At 34.0% G+C, this 22,379-nt stretch overlaps 1 protein-coding gene across 12 annotated transcripts in view; it reads right to left on the bottom strand.

Annotated features, from left to right (window-relative positions):
- Positions 1-22,379, bottom strand: part of LOC127859834 (rho guanine nucleotide exchange factor 12-like) — a 115,205-nt gene that overhangs the window by 4,829 nt on the left and 87,997 nt on the right. For 11 of the 12 annotated variants that reach the window (XM_052397350.1, XM_052397347.1, XM_052397348.1 and 8 more), the window contains 8 exons: positions 19,311-19,427; positions 18,601-18,722; positions 12,709-12,818; positions 11,760-11,871; positions 10,284-10,387; positions 8,244-8,291; positions 1,888-2,134; positions 950-1,161 (listed from right to left, as the gene is read on the bottom strand). In XM_052397350.1, the coding sequence (XP_052253310.1) occupies positions 950-1,161; positions 1,888-2,134; positions 8,244-8,291; positions 10,284-10,387; positions 11,760-11,871; positions 12,709-12,818; positions 18,601-18,722; positions 19,311-19,427 (1,072 nt within the window). The remainder of the gene's footprint in view (positions 1-949; positions 1,162-1,887; positions 2,135-8,243; positions 8,292-10,283; positions 10,388-11,759; positions 11,872-12,708; positions 12,819-18,600; positions 18,723-19,310; positions 19,428-22,379) is intronic. The other variant, XM_052397349.1, reaches the window with a different exon arrangement.

The raw sequence follows: 22,379 nt of genomic DNA, 5'->3' as shown, positions 1-22,379 counted from the left end.
GCCCTTAATGATATAAAACATCCGTTGAAGTTTCAAAAGGATATAACTTTATATGTAAACAAACAAGAAATGTGTTTGTCGGAAACACTATGTCCCCTTCTGCGCCGCTTTGATTTTTTTTATTTCTGGCCTTTGACCTTGAAGGATGACCTTGACCTTGACTTTACACCACTCAAAATGTGCAGCTCCATGAGATACACATGCATGCCAAATATGAAGTTGCTATCTTCAATATTGCAAAAGTTATGGCAAAATGTTAAAGATTTTCATTTTTTTCTCAAATTCAAGGGGAGATAATTCTGGACTTAAAACTCCGATATTGCTCATTTTCAATAGGGTTTGACTCATTATTCAGATAAAGACACTGTGCAAGTTGGGAAATGATTGGATGAAAACTGTGGACTTAATTGCGTAAACAAGCCTTATTTCACAATTTTCTCAAATTCAAGGGGAGATAATTCTGGACTTTTTACTCTGTTGTAACCCATTTTCAATAGGGTTCGAGTCTTCATTAATATCAACACACTGAACAAGTTTAAAAATAATCGGATGAAAAATGTGGACTTTATTGGATAAACAAGAGAAAGTCTAACGCACACACACACAGACAGACAGAAACCATGCCATCCCATAAGCTCTTCTGGCCTATGGCCAGTAGAGCTAAAAACAGGGTCGGTAGGTAAGGATTTTTTTTCTGGGTACTAGAATGGAAGGCTACTAAAGCTTATAATACAAAATACATGTATATATATGCTTTGTTTGCTTGATATTACATCTTATATGAACGAAAATGAGCAATTTTTTTTATGGCAATCCCAAGAAAAAGTTGAGGTCGGCGCCAATTCGGGAGAAAGGATCGGGCGACCGGAAACGGACCTATTTTTTTGTTTGGCCTTAATTATTATTAGATCCAAAAGCAGCCATTCAAAAATGATGTCCACCAGCCTACCTCTCTTAATTCTTCGTCAAACTGCTCTGTTTCAGTCTCGTCAAACTTGTAGTCCTCCGTCAGCCCCTGCTCCTCCAGGTCCAGCGAGGATTCGGCATCCACCAGGGAGTCCAGAGCGCCTGGCGAGGTCTCGTTCAGGGGGGTTATGTCACTTGTTACCTCTGGCTCAATGGGGAGACCCGGCATGTTGTCCTCGGAAACTTCTGCATACACTGAAACGTTTTTTACTCAGTTTATATACATAACCAAAGATTTTTTCTTATTTGGCTTTGTCTTTGGTTTGAATATGACAACTGCAAGTTTTTTTATTTAAACTTAAAAAAAACAAGAGCTGTCTCCATTGGAAGACATATGCCCCCTAAAAACGCTTTTTTCCAAAACTAAATACAGATTTCAAAACCTAAACGCGGACCCAAAGTTCAAGGTAAAGGTCAAAGGGGTCAAAATTTGTGTGCATATGGAAAGGCCTTGTCCATATACACATGCATACCAAATATGAAGGTAACATCTGAAGCGACATAGAAGTTGTGAGCATTTTTCGAAACCTAAATGCAAAAGTGTGACCGAAAGACAGACTGACAGACAGACGGACAGTGCGATCACTATATGCCCTCCTTTCCTCCTTTGGGGGCATACAAATTTAACATGAATAGTATTTGTTTCATTATATTCAAGACACTGTCTGAACATGAATCATAACATACGTACATAAGCCCACACTGACAATACATGATGCCCCATCTTTGATGGATGTGGGGATATAGATTTTTTTTCTTCAAAAAAAAAATGTTAGAAGGAATAAACAAACTTAAAGAAATGCTTTCAAAATCTTGGGAAATAAATGCATTTAGAAAGAAAGAGAAAAGAGTCATTGAACTTTTTTTGTCACTGTGAAACAGTAAAAAATAAATGAACAAAAAAAGCATTGGAAAACACACCAGTTTCTTGGTCGTCATTCTGTTCGCTGTCTGTCTTGATTTCTTCTGAATCCGAAACTGTCGAGGCTTCAGACACGAGGCTGGCGGGTCGGGCTGGCACGGTGTCAGAGGTCGTGTCGACCCCGCCTGGCCTCTCCGCCTCCATCTGAATCCGCTGGATCCTCCGCAGACGATTTAACTCCTCCTGTGCAAACTTCAGCTCCCGACGCAGGCGGTCCCTCTCCTCATTCTGGCTGTTTAACGCTGCCTGAAAACACAATCACTTGTGTTATGAGAAAAGCTGTATTAGGTTTCTACTCTACATTACAGGTCAATAAGAAACATATTTAAGTTTTTCAAGATCCCAGTTTGAACACATTGTTGAAAATACGATCCTACATGTACATTTGTAATTTGTGTTTAAGTAGGAGATAATTAATACTTTCTTGACTTTAAAAACAAAATTTATAACAAGTACTTCAAATAAATTTATTCCCAAAAAAGCCAACAAAATCACCAATACAGATACATGAATGATGATGATCAAAGTTGACGGGTACCACACATAAGATAAACACAGTAATACATCAGTCAAAAACACTGCATATCATACAAAGTATACATAGTATAAAGCAATAAATAATATTGTGGATTAGTTTGCTTGAATATTTCACATATTACAGTATGCCTGTTTACAAGTCAGTATTTAAGTTAACCCTGTGTATCTATTTTCTTGAACAAAAAAATCAAAATAGGGGTAAGAACTTTCTACACTTTAAAAGCCACACAACATTACACTCATAAAATATATTTGTGAAATTGAAGTTCCCACTGTTTCTCATTTCCTAACGGGAAACAAATCCAGTGAAAAAGACTAAACTAATGTCTCCAAAATTTAACCCACATATGCCTAGGGTCTAGAAAAAAAGGCCTTAGCAAACAGCGTAGACCCAGATGAGACGCTGCATGATGCGGCGTCTCATCAGGGTCTAAGCTGTTTCCTTAAAGGAATTTCTGTAAGAAATATTCTAAATATAGAAATAAATATACTAGACATCCCTAATTTTGGAAATAAATTGATCCAATTTAGAAGGATGGGAGAGTCCACTAGGCATAAATGGGTTAAGTATTTAGCAGATAAAGCTTTATGTGCCATGACTTTATCAACATACTAAAACTGGAACTGTCTAACTATCAATCGGGCACTGAATTGGCATACATCAACGAGCACGGACATACATGTATCATGACAACAAACACTTTGCTAGGTAACTAAATACTATGCAACTAGGTTACTAAAGGGTATTCAGAACTCTTGCCTTATACCTCAATTTATCAATTCATTTTCAAATAAATTCAATTTAAAGTAAGTAAGAATACATCATAACAGAACACCCATGCCTTGTCTTTCAATCAAGTATTTAAGTGGAACCCAATTTAACCGTTAAATTCCATGCATTGAGACATCTTTTTCATGAAGGAGTAAAGTGAAACCTAACTTCGAAAACAAACAACTACATGTATATGAACCTCACTCTGGGAATGTTAGGTTTAATGCATGTGTAAAGTGTTGTCCCAGATTAGCCTGTGAAGTCCACCAGGCTATACGGGGACGACACTTTCTGCATTATGTGTATTTTTGCTAGGAAGAGACTTACATTAAACCAAAAACCAATAACAGCAAGAAGTGTTGTCCTTAATTTGCCTGGTGCAGACTGTACAGGCTAATCTTGGACAACACTTTAAGCACATGCAGGGAGACCCATTTACCCCGAGCGGAGCTCATACATATATGCACTCATTTTGGCATGCCGCAGACCCGAGTCCCAGAGAACAGAATGATGGTACACGCTTGCAGATGACTTCATATCTGATGCAGAAATCCCAGCCATGTGCTAGGCAGACACAAGCTGACATGAAAAAGCCTAGGGAGTTTAGAAAGCCAATAAAATCCAAGAGGTAGGAATATAAAAATAAGTGTGAATTACACCTCTGATCGTCTCAAAGAAACATTTTAGACAGTAATTTATATGAAGTGTGTAATCTATTAATTGTGCAAGATATTAAACATAACTATGTGACAAAATGTTAAAGCAATTTTTAGAATTGAGAACTGACTATATCGCCTACAATCAAGATTGTTTAAAAACAATCAATATGTTTGTCACTGAATGCCATATTTGAATACAATCTATATGTTTGTGACTCAATAATTTATTTGAATACAAGCTATATGTTTGTGATGTAATACTGTATTTGAATACAAGCTATATGTTTGTGACTCATTCTGTATTTGAATACAAGCTAAATGTTAATGACTCCTATTGTATATGAACGCAATCTATGTTTGTGACTTGATAGTACAAGCTATATGTGTGTGACTCATTCTGTATTTGAATACAAGCTATATGTTTTATGACTCACTCTGTATTTGAATACAAGCTATATGTTTGTGACTCAATACTGTTTTTAATCCAAGCTAAATGTTTGTGACTGAATACACATATGGCAAATTAAAAGCCAGATAGACTCACCAGCCTCTTTGAGACAAGGCTGGTGACACCTTCTGACTTTTTCTGATAATGTAAGCATTATCACCAAAACTGAAATATTTTTGCATACTTTATTTTTCACAATAAGACAAGAACTCAAACAAATTGCTTACTTAAATGATGTTGTTGGATGTTGTAAAAAATTGGATATTAATTATGTGAAAATCATGTTTATATTAATTAATAAAAAAGTGTGATTTTTTCAATATTTTAATGAAATGGGTGCTATTTAAATATTTAACATGAGTATAATGATCTAAAGGTTTGCATAAATAGTTGAGCTCTAACAATATGAAAAACAAGAGCACCGTCTTTCGGGTGCAGACCGCTCATCTATTTTTCTTTTTAAAGGTGAAGGTACCTATCTCAATTTCAATCACAAAGGAGGGAGGGGTGGAGTGGAGAGGGTGTATAGTGTGGGAGTTTGGTCATTTATTACATTATCTTCCAAAAATGCAAAAAAAAATACCAAAAAAAAACTTGTTTAAAAAAAAAATTGGGGGGGGGGGGGGGGGGGGGGGAGAGGGCGGGGTATAGTGTGAGGGTGTGGTGGTGTGGTCATTAATAAGATGATCTTAAAAAAAAAAAAAAAAAAAAATTGGGGGGGGGGGGGGGGAGCGTGGGGGATGGTTTGGGTGGAATCTATTGTGGTATGTCAGGTAAGTGTTGTTTTGTCAATGTATCAATCAAATCTAATCATGAATAAAGAAGTTATGGCAATTTTAGCAAAATTTAATAATTTGACCTTGAGAGTCAAGGTCATTCAAAGGTCAAGGTAAAATTCAACTTGCCAGGTACAGTACCCTCATGATAGCATGAAAGTATTTGAAGTTTGAAAGCAATAGCTTTGATACTTAAGAAGTAAAGTGGATCTAAACACAAAATTTTACCATATATTCAAAGTCACTAAGTCAAAATAGCGCCATAAGTTCGTAAAAATGACAACCAGAGTTAATATGCAACTTGTCCTTTACTGTCCCCTTATGATAGCTTGCGAGTGTTCCAAGTATGAAAGCAATATCTATGCTTCTTTAGGGGTAAAGTTGACCAAAACACAAAACTTAACAAAATTTTCAATTTTCTATGTATATTCTGTCGAAATGGCAGTCAGAGTTACATAACTTTGCCTGCACAGTCCCCTTATGATAGTCAGTAAGTGTTGCAAGTATGAAAGCAATAGCTTTGATACTTAAGGAATAAAATGGACCATAACACAAAACTTAACCAAAATTTTCAATTTTCTAAGTATCAAAAGGGCACATAATTCTGTCAAAATGCAAGCCAGAGTTATCTAACTTTGCCTGCCCAGTCCCCTCATGATAGTTAGTAAGTGTACCAAGTTTGAATGCAATAGCATTGATACTTTATGAGAAAAGTGGACCTAAACGCAAAACTTAACCAGACGCCAACGCCTTCGCCAAGGTGATGACAATAGCTTTTTTTTTTCAAAAAATAGATGAGCTATAAATATGATAATCTGTGCAAACATGATGAGAATCAACTTCAAATATAAACATGGGTTACACACACAATATATATTTGTTCAACACAGCAGATCTTTTATGCATGAAGGAATGAAATGAAAACCCCATCTTTAATATTTGTATAACATAATAAAAGTGTCTAAATGTTTATAACGTACCTCTGATTTTCAAACATAAATATATATACATGTAACCTTTTTTCTTATGTTAATGAAGATGATAAAAGTTATATACAGTTTTAAGGCAGTAAACACTAGTTCAGTCACGAAACATATCTAGGCTTAACGGATGTGGTTAAAGTGCAAACCAAGATTAGCCTGTGCAGTCTGCAGAGGCTCATAATGGACGACACTTAGTGCATTTATGGAATTTTTGTTTATAGGATGTCTCTTCTAAACAAAAATCCAGTTAAGGTGGAAAGTGTCTTCCGAAAACGTGGCTCACTTTATCAGATTTATTCTAGTACAGATCCATAAGAATTTCAAGTCCCATGAATGCATACAAATATGTTAAGCTGATAACGTTTGGCTGCCAACAAAAACTAAGCAACTGCTTTTCTAAACATTAAAAGTCCACAGAATTTGGACAGCATGTTCTTGATGGAACATTGTTTTAAAACCGGTTACCATGGACTAATAAATGCCTTGTATGAAAACAGGCAACTTCCATAGAAGTAGGCCAAATACTAGCAACAGTAAGTTCGCATAAAACCAAAGTCTCCAAAAAGAAAGCATTTTCCAGTTCAAAAAAATAGTTTTACGCAGATGACACTTATATTTTACACAGAAAACATAGTAACCTTTCAAAATGTCCATTCTCTATGCAAATAAATTTACAGCTTTTTACGCCTATTATTTGCAAATTTATGTCTTATATTCATATATTTATTATTTGTTTAATCATGTCCGGATGAAACACATGTAAACACCAAACCAAACAATTTGTAGTATGTTTTTAGTTTTGAATGCTGCGTATAAAAACTTATATGTGCTGCGAAAAAAACAACAACAAAACTGCTGTATAAAAACCATTTGAATTAGATGTGACAGCATGCTATTTTATCATTATATTGTGTGATATTTTATAAATAAGTTGCATGGTATCTTATAATTACATAACGTGATATCTTAAATTACGTTAGCACAAGAACATTCGGTATATATCACCTCCCCTAACTGAACCACACAATGCACATTAGTGAACACACTATAAACAGTGAGAACATCAGAAATGCATGAAATGTGACACTATTTTGCAAACCATTGCAGCCAACATTTTCTTTTTCTGATTTGTGCCATTAAACAAGGGAATGCATAGTATTCATAATTTGAATGATTAAATGCATGTTTACTATTGTTGTATTGCATACTTCCAGAATAAATAATGAATAATCAATTATTACTAAATATGGATCAGTAACATTATTTTCAAATGAGTTTCGTAACAGAAGCATATAACAGTTGTGAATACTTGTTCAAGAGCATTATTACATTTGGTAATTTATTAGTGTAGTAAACTAAATGGCATACAAGGCAGATCGAATACCTATATACATGTACACATATGGTGTAACTATTCTACAAAATCAAGCCAGACATTATTGAGGATGTTGGTTACACAATGGTTTGCATGTTATTGGTATGGCTAGCGCTGTTAATAGTTGGTATCATCTAAAATGATGCTCGACACTCCAGCCTGTTAGCTCTGAAATCTTGAATACATCAATTTCTTTGGTTCCTTCTCTTTGTTAACCCTTTACCACTTAGATACGTGTTTTAATACATGTGTAGTCCCTTAAAAAAATAATTAATTAAAGACCATTCTTACTAGATTCAAGTTTAAAAGGTTTCATTTCCAACCCTTAGATACTGATGAGCAGCAAATAGCATAAAGCAGGCTGTTCTGGTTTTAAACTGTTTGCACATAGCCATTTTCACTTTGCCTCTGAGTGGGAAAGGGTAAAACATAATGCAAAAAGTTCTATTGCAAAAGTACTTGAAAATTTAAGTTAATTAACATTGTGAAAATATTAACAAAATTATTTATATGTAAATAATGAACAATTTGAGATACATTTTTTTATTACAAAAACGAAGACATGCAAAACATGTCTGTTCTTTTTTTTCTTCATTTTGTTCATAAAAACAAAGACATGCAAAAGACATCTGTGTTTCTTTAGCTTCTTTATAAAAAAATCCATTTAATTTTTCAGATTATCTTGCAAAATTAATGATCAAGATGTGCTTATGCTGAAGTGTGAAACAGAACAAAGAGCAAGCTCTCCATGATTGGAGGTTATGTGTTTGGTTTTAGTCGCTTAGCAACATACGCCAGCCCTGACCTGAGACATTGACGCTGACATGGATGTATCGGTGGCCCTGGTTTGCGCCTAGTAACAAAACACAGTAATCACGTTAAAACAGTCAAATACAAACGTACGAGAGACAAATGTGCTAGATAATAATGGCACGTAACGTGACGATGTGACATTGCAAACAACACTTTTAAGTACTGAAAGCGAAACAGAGAAGCTGTGTTTGTGGGCAAATACTTTTTAAACTGTTTCACGAAATTCAGAAAAAAAAATTAATTCAAAGATTTTTCAAGTTTGACGACAAAATATGTGTGTAACTCACATTGCATATTAAATCATTAACCAAGTTCTTACTTTAGGTAAATCAAAAGGATTGCCGAATGTTTCAAATTAATATTATCATTAATGAAAATGACAGAAACTTAATAAACTTAATGAACACTTGTTACAATTCCAACAAAGGCATTCTAGTTTGAAATTATGAATTCTAAGTTATATCACCTAGACAAGTTCTTCCCAAAAATTTAGCCATTATTGTATTATTGTCATTTTGTTGCTGTGAGTGTGTTGGCAATGGCAAAGGAAAATAGTCAAACCTATTGGAGTAAATGAGAATGGTTGTATTGTTATCTTTTCTAGCCATAATAGAAACAAGGGACTTTTAACATACAGACGTATCTGCCAAGCATATGATTATGAACACTTGTATGGACATAATAAGAAATATTCTTAGGGCTATTCCAGACAAAAAATGAGAGGAGGGTAAGAAATCAGATAAATTTAAATCCAGGAGGTGGGGGTGATAAACGGGATACACTTTATTCAATTCCAACAAAAAAATTAAGTTGGTGGTACCCTTAATTGAACTGGCATTCCACCCTTTTCACACTTTTTCCAGGGATAAACCTTTCACACTGAGAAAAAAGTTTTTAAAAAATGAATCCATAACAACAGGTGCATAAATGAAACTTTGCATAAAACATACAACAGAGAATTAATGTTCATTCTTCACATAAACATTTGGTATGTTTTGGCCTCAAGACAATGGAGAAATGCTAAAGAAACATACTTGAAGTCAAAACCTCTTGTGGCAAAATTTGAATGACTTTGACTCAACTGAATCAGCAAACAACATTTTAAGTTTAAAATAAACACTAACTCACAGATATCAACAAACTGAAGAATTCATTGAATTTACATTAAGTTTCATAAATGTTTTCTGTTATTTTCTGTTTCCAGTCATCATTACATTTTTCATCAACATTTCAGTAGCTTGCCACTCAGAAAATAGCAGTCATTACTGATGCGTGGCAATTGTAAAAGACCAACTCACAAACTACTTGATGAAATTCTAAAACATTGCCATAAAGTCCTTTAATACTGAAAGTAATTCACTATATGATGAAACAGAAACTACAAATGATTCACTAAAATGGTGAAACATAAACTACAAATGATTCACTAAATGATGAAACATAAACTACAAATGATTCAGTAAATGATGAAACAGAAATAACAAATGATTCCCTAAATGATGAAATAGAAACTACAAATGATTCCTTAAATGATGAAACAAAAACACCACAAATGTTCAGGCATTAATGTGAACCAAATAAACAGAGTGATCAGCAATAATTTTTTAATGTCCAATATGTAATGTAAGCGCTTCAAGCCAAATAAATTTACAAATTAAAACAGGTGAATTGATGGACACTGAGGAATCATGTATATACGCATATGTCATGTGACTTTTATGGCATGAATGCCATGTGACTGCAATGATTATCACTACAAAAGCAGCAGTACAAAACAAAAGCACATATCATTGACTTAAATTATGTATATGCAACCAGAATTTTGTCACTACAAAAGCCCACACATGACCACAATAAAAATCATTTTAAAACAACAATACACTCAGGATCTTCAAATTTTGCAACTGCAATGAATTTTGGACAACTTCAAATAGCTTATCTGAAAGGTGTTTTAAAATGGACATTCACAACAAACAAGAATTCGCACATTTCATTTTTCAAGAAATGCTCTTGCTCTTTAATTTTAGCTTACCAAAAGGTTTGTCAGTATTTGGTTCATTCTGTTGGCCATGTCACGGAGTTTGTCCATGGGAATGGGTAAAGTCAGGTCCTCAACTGATTCAATCCTCTCACCAGCTATAAATAAAACACAATGCTATTTATACACACATTAACTATTTATAGCCTAATCAACTTTTTATAGAATTTCATAAAAAGCTTTTCAATATGATTGGGTCAAGTAAGATTCTCTACAGACTCTGTATCAGCTATAAATAAAACACTGCATAGCTATTTACAGATACATACAATATGTATTGTAAAATCAGCTACTTATAGAATTTTAAAAAAAGTTGCCAACATGATTGGGTAAAGAAAGATTCTCTACAGACTGTTGTCAGCTAGGAATAGAGTACAACGCTTTTAATACCCACATCAGAAGCTTTGGTATCTATTTTTTAAAGTCCAGATGCGTGGTTGTTGTTCTTAAATACTTGTTGTTAATATGCATGATTGTTATTGTTAAATACCTGTTGTTCTTATGCATGATTGTTGTTCTTAAATACTTGTTGTTACTATGCATGATTGTTGTTCTTAAATACTTGTTATTACTATGAATGATTGCTTTCCTTAAATACTTGTTGTTACTATGCAAGATTGTTGTTGTTAAATACTTGTTGTAACTATGCATGAGAGTTGTTCTAAAATACTTGTTGTTACTATGCATGTTTGTTGTTTTTAAATACTTGTATTTATTATGCATGTTTGTTGTTTTTTAATACTTGTATTTATTATGCATGTTTGTTGTTCTTAAATACTTGTTATTACTATGCATGTTAATTGTTTGTAAATACTTGATTTAATGCATATGCATGTTTGTTCCTTCTTAAATACTTGTTGATACAATATTATTACTATGTATGATTGTTGTTCTGCAATTCTTATTAGTACTATGTATGATTGTTGTTCTGCAATTCTTATTAGTACTAAGTATGAATGTTGTTCTTCAATACTTGTTATTACTATGCATGAATGTTGTTCTTCAATACTATTATTACTATGTATGAATGTTGTTCTTCAATACTTATTATTGCTATGTATGAATGTTGTTCTTCAATACTTATTATTACTATGCATGTCCTTTTTTTGACAAGCAGACTGACATGCCTCATACCAAAAAATTCCATCATTTTCTACGTACATGCCATGCAATGCTAAGTTAATTAAAAACCAAAACAAGCATTATAAGAGCAAAAGCTCTTAATGCAAATCATTTCACCATGACAGTTTCAAATAGTTTGAATAGAAATTACTTTTAGCATAAAAATATAATATTTCATGAAAAAAAAAGAGTTTTCATTTTCTCCTGATCTCTGAAAGACATGCGATGAAGAATATAACTGAAATAGACCTTCAAACTTTAAACAATGATGCAATGGGACACACGGTTAAAGGTTACTGAATGGTTTTAGGCACGTTAAGATGTTAAGTAGGTGGGGTTAGAACATACACTCGCAGGATGTCACAGGGGTCTCTTTCATCAGTTCGAAAATCGGGTTGCTGATGTGGTAGCCAGCTGCTATCAGCTGCAGCGGGTTGGAGTTGGCGTTATTAATAACCTCCTGAAAGTAATCCACACAGTGCTTTGATTGATTTAATATGATATCATCAAAATTATATAATTCCAAAACATTCATTATGGACAATGTCCTCCAAAAAAGTCTACGTGAACGATGTAGAATTTATAATACAAGGGTATTATATTTATTTTAGGGCATAATCTATGAACTTGATAAAAAAAAAAATTACAGCAAAATATAGAAAGTATAAAACAACATGCTTTATATATATATTGAGAAACACTTACATTTCATAATCCCCATTTATGCCTAGCGTAAAGAAAAAAGGCCTTGGCAAACAGCGTAGACCCAGATGAGACGCCGCATCATGCGGCGTCTCATCAGGGTCTGCGCTGTTTGCTTAAAGGAATTTCTGTTAGAAATATTATAAATAAATTTTGGAAATAAATTGATCCAATTTAAAAGGATGGGAGAGTCCACTAGGCATAAATGGGTTAAATGGGTTGATATGATTATTCAAGATTTGAACTCAATTGAAGGGATTGGAATGAAGTTCAAAATATTTTACTACTATATATGTTGGGGCTTGTACGTTAATAAAATGACAAGGAAAAAGAGGTATATATTGGTGTTTGTACTCAAGCTCAAATGTAAGAGAGGCAAATACTAGGATGTAGAAGCACTTACAGTTCAAATGACCAAATGGTAAATATGTTAATACATGTATTTATGTTCAAATCTTAAAATAATCAATATGTTGAAACAATGTAAACATGTTTATAGATAGAATATGTCAAGGCTTGTAATGTTCTTCAGCTCAAAGCAAATTTACTTGAAATTTAAAAGGTTAAAATCATAATAGGTCATGTTTATACTAACCTGGATCTGTTCTGGCTCCATGGCAATTGGGATGTTCAGGATTTCACCAATAAGTGCCTGCCGCTCATCCAAGATGGCTGCCAAATTCTCTTCGTTTTGGCGAAGTTTGTCTGTAACCACGGCAACACAGTACAACTACATGCAGGACACAAAAGTGAAAAACCAAACAGGGTAACGATGGTATTGTTTCTGTTACTATACTTGGCACCACTCATGTTCACTAAGATAGCATCATCGTGTTAATGCGGCAAACATAGCCTTGTGGAGTCAAGGCTGCTAACATAGCCTTGGGAATATGTGTTGCTAAAAATAGCCTTGTATGGCTTTGCTGCCTAGCAACACAAAATGCCAAGGTTGTTTCAAAAATAGAGCTGTTAACCAACTAAATAACATGCCTGTGCTAAACAAACTAGTGTCCTTTTCTTTCAAGGGCAAGCTGTTTTTTTTTTGTTTTTTTGTTTCTAAATTGGGTGCTGACTATTGATTATGGAAATTCTGTTTTTTGTATAAATATCTCAAGCATATACAACTGTTTCATCTTAATTTTTCTTAAAATGGAAACAAGAGATGTGTTTGTCAGAAATACAATGCCCCCTATTGCGCCGCTTTGAAGCCAAATATTTGACTTTTGACCTTGAAGGATGACCTTGACCTTTCTCCACTCAAAATGTGCAGCTTCATGAGATTCACATGCATGCCAGATATCAAGTTGCTATCTTCAATATTGTAAAAGTCATTGCAAAAGTTTAACCAAGGTTAAAGTTTGTGACAGACACACACAATGACAGACAGGCAAAACAAAAACAATATACCCGCGATCATTCGATCTGGGGGCATAAAAAAGGTTTCAACTGCAAAGAACTTGTTGTATAACATGCACTGGTAAGCAGTAAAACAATCGTGGAAAAAAACAGACATGGAAGCCTGAACTGACCATTACAATGTGACGATTTAACATGGACAGCACAAACCATTATACAGTTATGGGGCAGAGCTGTTGCTTAACACCAAATGAACATATGACAAAGCTGGCTTGAATATAAATAATGTTGAAACAAAGGGTAAAATCAAGTTATAATTTCTGCCGATAAACGTTATCTGCTTACATAGTTACACAGTTATTGGCTGCAAGCATCACGATACACAATGAATATGTGTTGTGCATTCGCTGTTTTCAACAGTGTTTCAATCAAAACAATGGGTTCAGTTCATCAACTCAGATTTCCTGGTTTAGCAGTTTTACCAGTACTTAAAGCGAATACTTATACAAGTATATTGAAACTGTCCTGATTGAATCATTGGTAGGGACAGAATGGCCATCAAAAGAGTTTCATGACCAATCTTGCCTGGCCATGGATTGAACCTGCTTTTTTCCTATGTGCTGTCCATCACTCTAACAACACTCTAGCCGGTCAGGGCACAAACAATTTTACAATGATCCGAAGGTCTAGTGACAGCTTGACTATGACCTCAGAGACATCATTAAATAGACATAGCAAAAGCTTGTCAGGGGGCAAAGCAGCATAGCATTTAACATGGTTTTACCGGATTGGAAAACAGGCCTTCAAAATAAATGTGCCACCTTAAGTATATATTGCAGGCATTCAAAGTTGATGAGAGAATAGGGTGGAGGAAAATGTACATGCTTATAACTGGATAACTTTAAGTAGCAAAAGGAAGAAGGATTGAAAGGAAAGCAGGTAAAAGGAATCTTGAGAAAAACCTATTCTGTCATGAGTATCTAGTATGGAAAAAGCTTCAGTGTGTTACATAGCATCTTCGAATGAGCGTTCTTAAGTAATACATTTTATGAAAGAATAAAAGACAACTTCTTTTTGATGAGAAGGGCTTGTTCCCACTTTTAATTGAACATGTCAATAGTTTATATGCAAATATGACTTCCTTTCCAATAAACCTCAAAGACATATTTATTTTTATTCTAAAAAATGATGAAAAGTATTATCATAAAGCAATTTACAAAAACAGCTTGCCCTATCAGACAACACATAAGCACAATTTCTAAATTCTAAACAAAAAGTAGACTCTGGTACCCGAACATTTCCAACTGTCATAACTAGACTTAAGGAGGATTAAGGATGTAAAGTACAGCAGGAATGGAGCGAGAACTCTGATGGTGCAAAACACAATCAAAGACTCAGGTCTCAATATAGCTTCCATTAAGCTTTTATAAAGGCCACCCAATCAAAATGACATGAAATTAAGGAAAAACTGGAGTTGGCATTTAAAAATGAAAATTTGTAGTAATCACCATGTAAGCATTTATGATTATATTTCTCATATAAAGCCCATTAAATTTAACTTATTTGAAACCGCATATAATTTAATAACTTTTTGGACAGTTTCCTCTTACAAATGCCAATTCCAAAAACAAACTATTTCTAAAACACAAAAAAATTTCCTTAGCGTAACTGTTACAAATTATTTAATGAAAACCCCCATGTAAAATAAAAAATATTGCCAATTACATGTTTTGTCTCTTTGCAGTGAACTATATATTTTACTACAGCACCACCAGAGATCCTCATTGTGCAAGGTGTGGGTTGGGTAATTATGATGGTGTCCCGTTAGTGCAGGCATGGTGAAGGTAGGCAACAAACTCCTCATGCCATTCCAGTCTGCTAATCAAATCAACTGTCAACATTGATTTTAACGCATTTATGCCTAGTGGACTCTCCCATCCTTCTAAATTGGATCAATTTATTTCCAAAATTAGGGATGTCTAGCTTATTTATTTCTGTATTTATAATATTTCTTACAGAAATTCCTTTAAGCAAACAGCTTAGACCCAGATTAGACGCCGCATCATGTGGCGTCTCATCTGGGTCTAAGCTGTTTGCCAAGGCCTTTTTTCTAGACGCTAGGCATAAATGGGTTAAAGTGTTTTTTCTGGTAACATGTTCTTTTCATGTAAAAATATGGTGTGTGTTTTTTTGGTAAACAGATATGGACGTGAGTCAACTTAGAGTCTTATTAAATACCCTGTTAAAAACTATCAGTAAGTAATACAATATTTTTTAAATAACTATAATCTCCTAGTCATACAATTTTTGAAATAAAACCATTTTCAAATACTATGATATCTATATGAAACACATCTAACAATAACACAAATGTATGATAGTGCTGGAATATTCTATTATTGAGAACTTACATACAACCCAACCTCTGAATTTGAATCAGAATGAACACGTATTGAGAAATGAGCATCAATTCAATTGATGACCCTTTTGGTGAAAAAATTAGTTCACATATAAAATTTGCTCACTGTGTTAATGCTTAATACACTGAAAGCAACAATGAGTAATTAAAAGTAAGCTAACATTGTGCTTTAATAAACACCTACAGCAAGTTGTTATAACTTCTGTTTGCATCATATCTGATCAGTGCTAAGGCAACCTATTTGATTTATTGTATTTTTTTTTAAATACTGAGTAAATGCCAAGTAAAGTTAATTAGTTCATACATGAACGTTTTGTTTCTAAGTAAAATATTCTTAAATACTATACACAGTGAAATGGTTGTATTTTCTATACAAAATGTTATGTTCCAATTTAATGTGATTTCACATTTAAAATACAAAGTGCAATGCTGTAAGAGATATTAGAATTTGAAAATAGCTATAGAAACAGTGATTTTTCCATTAAATAAATTGAAGTTCACATTAACAACCAAATACTGAAACCATAAACACTATAAACATGCAAAATCCCTTAAAATGTACATCATAAATTGTGACCTCAATTAAACCCTGTGTACCTATCTAAGTTACTATGATCTATCAGGCAACACAAGTGTAAGAACTTATCTTAGTCACAATGTTTCAACAAACAACACAAGTGTGAAGAACTTTTCTTAGTCAATATGTTTCAACAGACAATATAAGTGTGAAGAACTTAATCTTATAGGGGTATTCCACTACGACCTGTTTACCCACGATTTGTCCCGATTTCCAATAATTTGAGGTCGGGGACATTCGTAACTCAATCGGCGAAGGTCCTAACTCATTCGTAGCTAGTTGCAGGCAAGTTGTAAGCTCCCAAAAAATTGTGGCCAGTTTTCAAACGTCTTTAAAATTTGACCAAGACCTGCAAGACTGAATTTAATCGCAGTTGACTCGTAACAATGTCGTAGTGTGTTCTTGGGCGTCGTAATGGAATCTTAGGTAATTCGTGACTCAATCGGGGAGTCAGTGATCATGTGATCTGTCTACGAATCATTTACGACTTTGTCAAGACTCTCAAGAGTTCACCCCGATTGAGTTGCGAGCCCTCTAAGATTCTCGCAATTTAGTTACGAAACAGTTATGATTTTGTAAAGAATGATAAAGAAATAATATTTTTCCATCATGTTTTTTTGTCAAATAACCCACAGTAAGGAGTATAGATGCGGAGGAATTAAATCACGAATGCGGAGCACGAGTGCTTTGATAACACGAATCTATACTCCTTACTGTGGGTTATTCGACAACAAGCCATCATAGAAAAATATTTTTTCTATTCTTACACGATTCTGATTGATTTGCTTCAAGCTTTTGGACGTGAACTATATTTTTCAATACTCAGCCCTTTTTAGTACAAAGTTCACTATTTAGTGACGTCATTGAATTGTACAAACATTTGACATCGTTTTCATTTATAAATATTTTGCAACTTTCACTTTCATTGAGAACAACACTCATAGAAACTAAATGACGTCACATGTGTTAATTCTTCTGAAAAGCTGACATGCTATAAATGTTTTATTAATTACGTTTCTTAACAAACAAATTCTTAGCAGGCGTGGTCATGCCACTAATCACCAAATATACAATTTGTTGCTTCATTACATTTATATACGTGCTACATTTTTTACATTTCTTTAAGAGCTGGATTTAAGCACATGCATTTTACTGCAATATTTTCTTTATTTATTCAGAACTATTTTCAAAACATTAAGCCCATAATTTATTGAAGAATAACCCACACTTTATTTTCTTCTTTGTCTATAAAAAACAAGTCGCGTGTCATGTTAGAATCAATATCAGTAGATATTGGCGCCGAATTCATGGGTGCGTTTGGTGAGGTCTTAGCTTAGTCGTGACCGAGCTGCATCGTTCGTAGTACAGTCGCAGTAGATTCTTACACATCGTAGTGAAGTCGCGACCCTATTTGCAAGACTTCAACCGAACCCCACGATTTGGCGTAACTCAATCATACCACTGTCGTAACTGAATCGCAGACTGTCACGAGTCTTCCCGATTCAATAAATGTGAGAAATCGTAGCGAATCGTGGGCTTGTTTTCGTAGTGGAATAGGGCCATTTGATTCTATGTTCCTACAGACAACTTAAGTGTGAAGTCCCTATCTTGGTTACTATATTCAAACAGACAAAATTAGTGTGAAGTATGTATCTTTAGCTTACCAATAATCAATAACCAAGTATGTATCTTTAGTTTACCAATAATCAATAACCAAGTGTGAAGTAGGTTTCTTGATCTAACGAATAATAAACAAGTGTGAAGTATGTATCTTGATCTTACCAAAAGTCAACATGTGTGAAGTATGTAAATTGATCTTACTAATAATCAACAAGTGTGAAGTATGTATCTTGATCTTATCAATAATAAACAAGTGTGAGGTATGTATCTTGATCTTACAGATTATAAACAAGTGTGAAGTATGTATCTTGATCTTACCAAAAGTCAACATGTGTGAAGTATGTATCTTGATCTTACCAAAAGTCAACATGTGTGAAGTTTGTATCTTGATCTTACCAAAAGTCAACATATGTGAAGTATGTATCTTGATCTTACAAATTATAAACAAGTGTGAAGCATGTATCTTGGGCGTACAGATGGGCAACGTTAGTGTGAAGTACTTATATTGAGCTTACCAATAGGTGAGATGATTTGTTCAGCCGTTGATATTACAGGGCCATGGTAGTGGACGTCCTCAGGCAGTATGATGGTGCCGTTGTCAATGTTTTGCAACTCGAGCGCTGTCTGTTCTGCCTCACTAAAAAAGAAAACAGCAGTAAGGATAGAGGTAGTTAGTTTTTATATGATGCAAATTAACTTCATTACATTTAAAGAGTTGGAAGTCTTTCACAGTGGTAACAGGCAAGTTTAAAAACATTTAAATGATTTCCCAACCATTTTTCTGAATTAAGTAACACTGTGTCTTGCTGTTTCAAAAGTCAACAAATGTTTGGATTTGTTAAAGTGAAATTGAAAGGAAACAAGAAGACATTCCATCAGTCTTCAGTCAAAAGTCTTGTTAATACTAAAATGACAAACTTTAACTTAAAAGTTGTCAGAAATTTTCAAAGGTTTTGGCACCATCACACTTTAGAAGCAGTAAGAAATTGTTCAACTCTAAAAAAATATTTTTAAAAGCTCAGTTCTAACTTTCTATAATACTCTTTCTTTATAGTTTAAATTTTGTAAAGGGACATAGCTTGCTAAAAAGAACAACAGTTTTGACTGATTTTTCAAAGTCATGTTTTAAAATTCTCATGACTCTAGCAATCTTCACAATTGCAAAGCAACCCACTGGGACACTGTCCCTTTAATTTGAAAATTCCCATTAAGGGAGGCAACTCACATTTGTCTTTCAGTGCTGGTTTCTATCGGAGTCATCTGCTCCATGATGGGGGCCTTGCTCTTGTTAATCTCACTTCGTTTCATGGCATCCGATGCCTGTGTGATATGTTTTGTCCACCTATAGCACAAAAAGTTTCATATTCAATATTCCATGCATTACTCTTTCTATTCTTAGGTGTAGATCACAAAATGAATCGATGAGGCCAAACAAAAAAAAGGTCAGTTTCTGGTCTCCTTGGGAAAAAAACAGGGTCGGAAGGCAGGGATTAAAAAAAATAATTGTACCAGTACTAGAATGGAAGGCCACTAATCTTATAATAAGAAATACATGTTTAATATGCTTCGTTTGCTTGATATTACATCTTATATGAACGAAAATAAACGATTTTTTGTTTTAATTTTTTTTTTGGTGACCCCAATAAAAAGTTGAGGGTCGGCGCGGATTCGGGAGACACTGTTGGGTGACCCGAAATGGACCTTTTTTTTTTTGGCCTGAGAAGTATGGGCTGACCTAATTTAGATAGTTTGATTGCTAAATATGGCATATCCATGTCATTATATTATATGTCTGATGATTGGATATTTTATATTAATTTGAACATTCTCAAATCCCAAGGTAACACCTGAGAACAGGAATGGGCAACCCAGCCATAGATAAGTAAATCATTAAAAATCAGCGTCAGAAAGTGCTATCATGATCTTGCTCAATAATTCTGCTACAACTCAGTAATGGACATGAAATGAGCCATGTTTTGGGGGAAACTGGTTTTAAGGGACCTTTTCACAGGTTTTGGCATGTATTTGAGTTTGTCATTAAATATTTTATATTGATAAATGTAAACATTTGATCTAAAATGCTCCAGTAAAAAAGCATGAATTAAAATTAAAGAAAAAAATAGTAACCCTCAACTGGGCTTGAACCACTGACCCCTGGAGTAAAAGTCTATCGCTTAGACCACTCAGCCATCCGTGCGCATACAATGAGTGAAGTAATTAATACTTTACATAAGCAATCTTCGTAGTATCACAAAAAATAACGACAAAAACAGAAATCTCCAAATTATTCAATTGTTTCGCGTTGCAACGCTCTATAAATATCAGGTTTTTAAATCATCAAAAGATGACAATAATGGATATTTTAGAGCATGGTAAATGTTCAGTATTACTGTTTCCTCACAAATATCAACAAACTACAACGAAAATTTGAGAATCTGAAACATTTTTTTTCAATTTACCAAAACGTGAAAAGGCCCTTTTAATCCCTTTGCATAAAATAACATCCCAGGGACTGCACTTTTGCATTTATGGAATTGTTTGACAATGGGAAGTCCCAACTTAACAAAAATTCATTTTACACTCATGCAGTTAGCCCATTTGTCCCATAATGCGGCTCAAATAATCTCAAATCTATTGTCCATGTTTCAAAAAATCTCAATAATCTAATGGCCGTGTTTCAAATAATCTCAATAATCTAATGGCCGTGTTTCAAATAATCTCAATAATCTAATGGTCGTGTTTAAAATAATCCCAATAATCTAATGGCCGTGTTTCAAATAATCTCAATAATCTATTGCCCATGTTTCAAATAATCTCAATAATCTATTGGCCGCGAGTGTTTCAAATAATCTCAAAACTATTGTCCATGTTTCAAATAATCTCAATAATCTAATGGCAGTGTTTCAAATGATCTCAATAATCTATTGTCCATGTTTCAAATAATCTCAATAATCTTATGGCCGTGTTTCAAATAATCTCAATAATCTATTGTCCATGTTTCAAATAATCTCAATAATCTATTGGCCGTGAGTGTTTCAAATAATCTCAGGATTAGCTTTAACTCTATATTTTTCCTATTGAAATAATGTGTGCAAAGGTTTCAGTGTTACACTGAAACAAGCTAACAGGCTAAAATGAACACTGTATGTATAATACATAACAATAAAGAGCTGCGCCATGAGCGCATGATACGCCCGTCGTTCGCCAATGAAGTAGTAAGGTAATAAATAACCCTTTGAATCATTTTTTTACTTCAGTTTATTTGTATTTGAATACATGGTTTATTTTATAAGTACATGAGCATGGAGCGCCGTCTCCTTGACATTCAACAAAGTCCCATAACTGTGGAACAACAATTCAGAATTCCGTCAAAAACGAAAGGGGATCAGGGTTTATCAATATTAAGATTGTGTTGAAATTTGAAAAAAATCCATCGAAGGATATTTGAGCTACGGTAGGACATTCAATGAAATAACGAAATTTTGACGAACAAAGTCCCATAACTCTGGAACGACAATTCAGAATTCCGTCAAAAACGAAAGGGGATCAGGGTTTATCAATATTAAGATTGTGTTGAAATTTGAAAAAAATCCATCGAAGGATATTTGAGCTACAGTAGGACATTCAATGAAATCACGAAATTTTGACGAACAAAGTCCCATAACTCTGGAACGACAATTCAGAATTCCGTCAAAAACGAAAGGGGATCAGGGTTTATCAATATTAAGATTGTGTTGAAATTTGAAAAAAATCCATCAAAGGATATTTGAGCTACAGTAGGACATTCAATGAAATCACGAAATTTTGACGAACAAAGTCCCATAACTCTGGAACGACAATTCAGAATTCCGTCAAAAACGAAAGGGGATCAGGGTTTATCAATATTAAGATTGTGTTGAAATTTGAAAAAAATCCATCGAAGGATATTTGAGCTACAGTAGGACATTCAATGAAATCACGAAATTTTGACGAACAAAGTCCCATAACTCTGGAACGACAATTCAGAATTCCGTCAAAAACGAAAGGGGATCAGGGTTTATCAATATTAAGATTGTGTTAAAATTTGAAGAAAATCTGTCAAAAGATATTTGACGTAGCGTACGACATTAACAGACGGACGGACGGACGGACGGACAGACGGACGCGGGGTATACCATAATACGTCCCGTCATAGACGGGCGTATAAAAATAGTATTTTGTACAACAAAATCAACATAAATATAGTATTACAAATCAATTTAATACTTTTGCTAGATATTCTTAAGAACTTATGAGCAATTAAGCATTAAATATT

The sequence above is a fragment of the Dreissena polymorpha genome, chromosome 15 (assembly GCF_020536995.1).
Source record: "Dreissena polymorpha isolate Duluth1 chromosome 15, UMN_Dpol_1.0, whole genome shotgun sequence".
Classification (NCBI taxonomy): domain Eukaryota; kingdom Metazoa; phylum Mollusca; class Bivalvia; order Myida; family Dreissenidae; genus Dreissena; species Dreissena polymorpha.
Note: the sequence above shows the minus strand (reverse complement) of the source record. Positions and strands in the feature narration are given on the sequence as shown.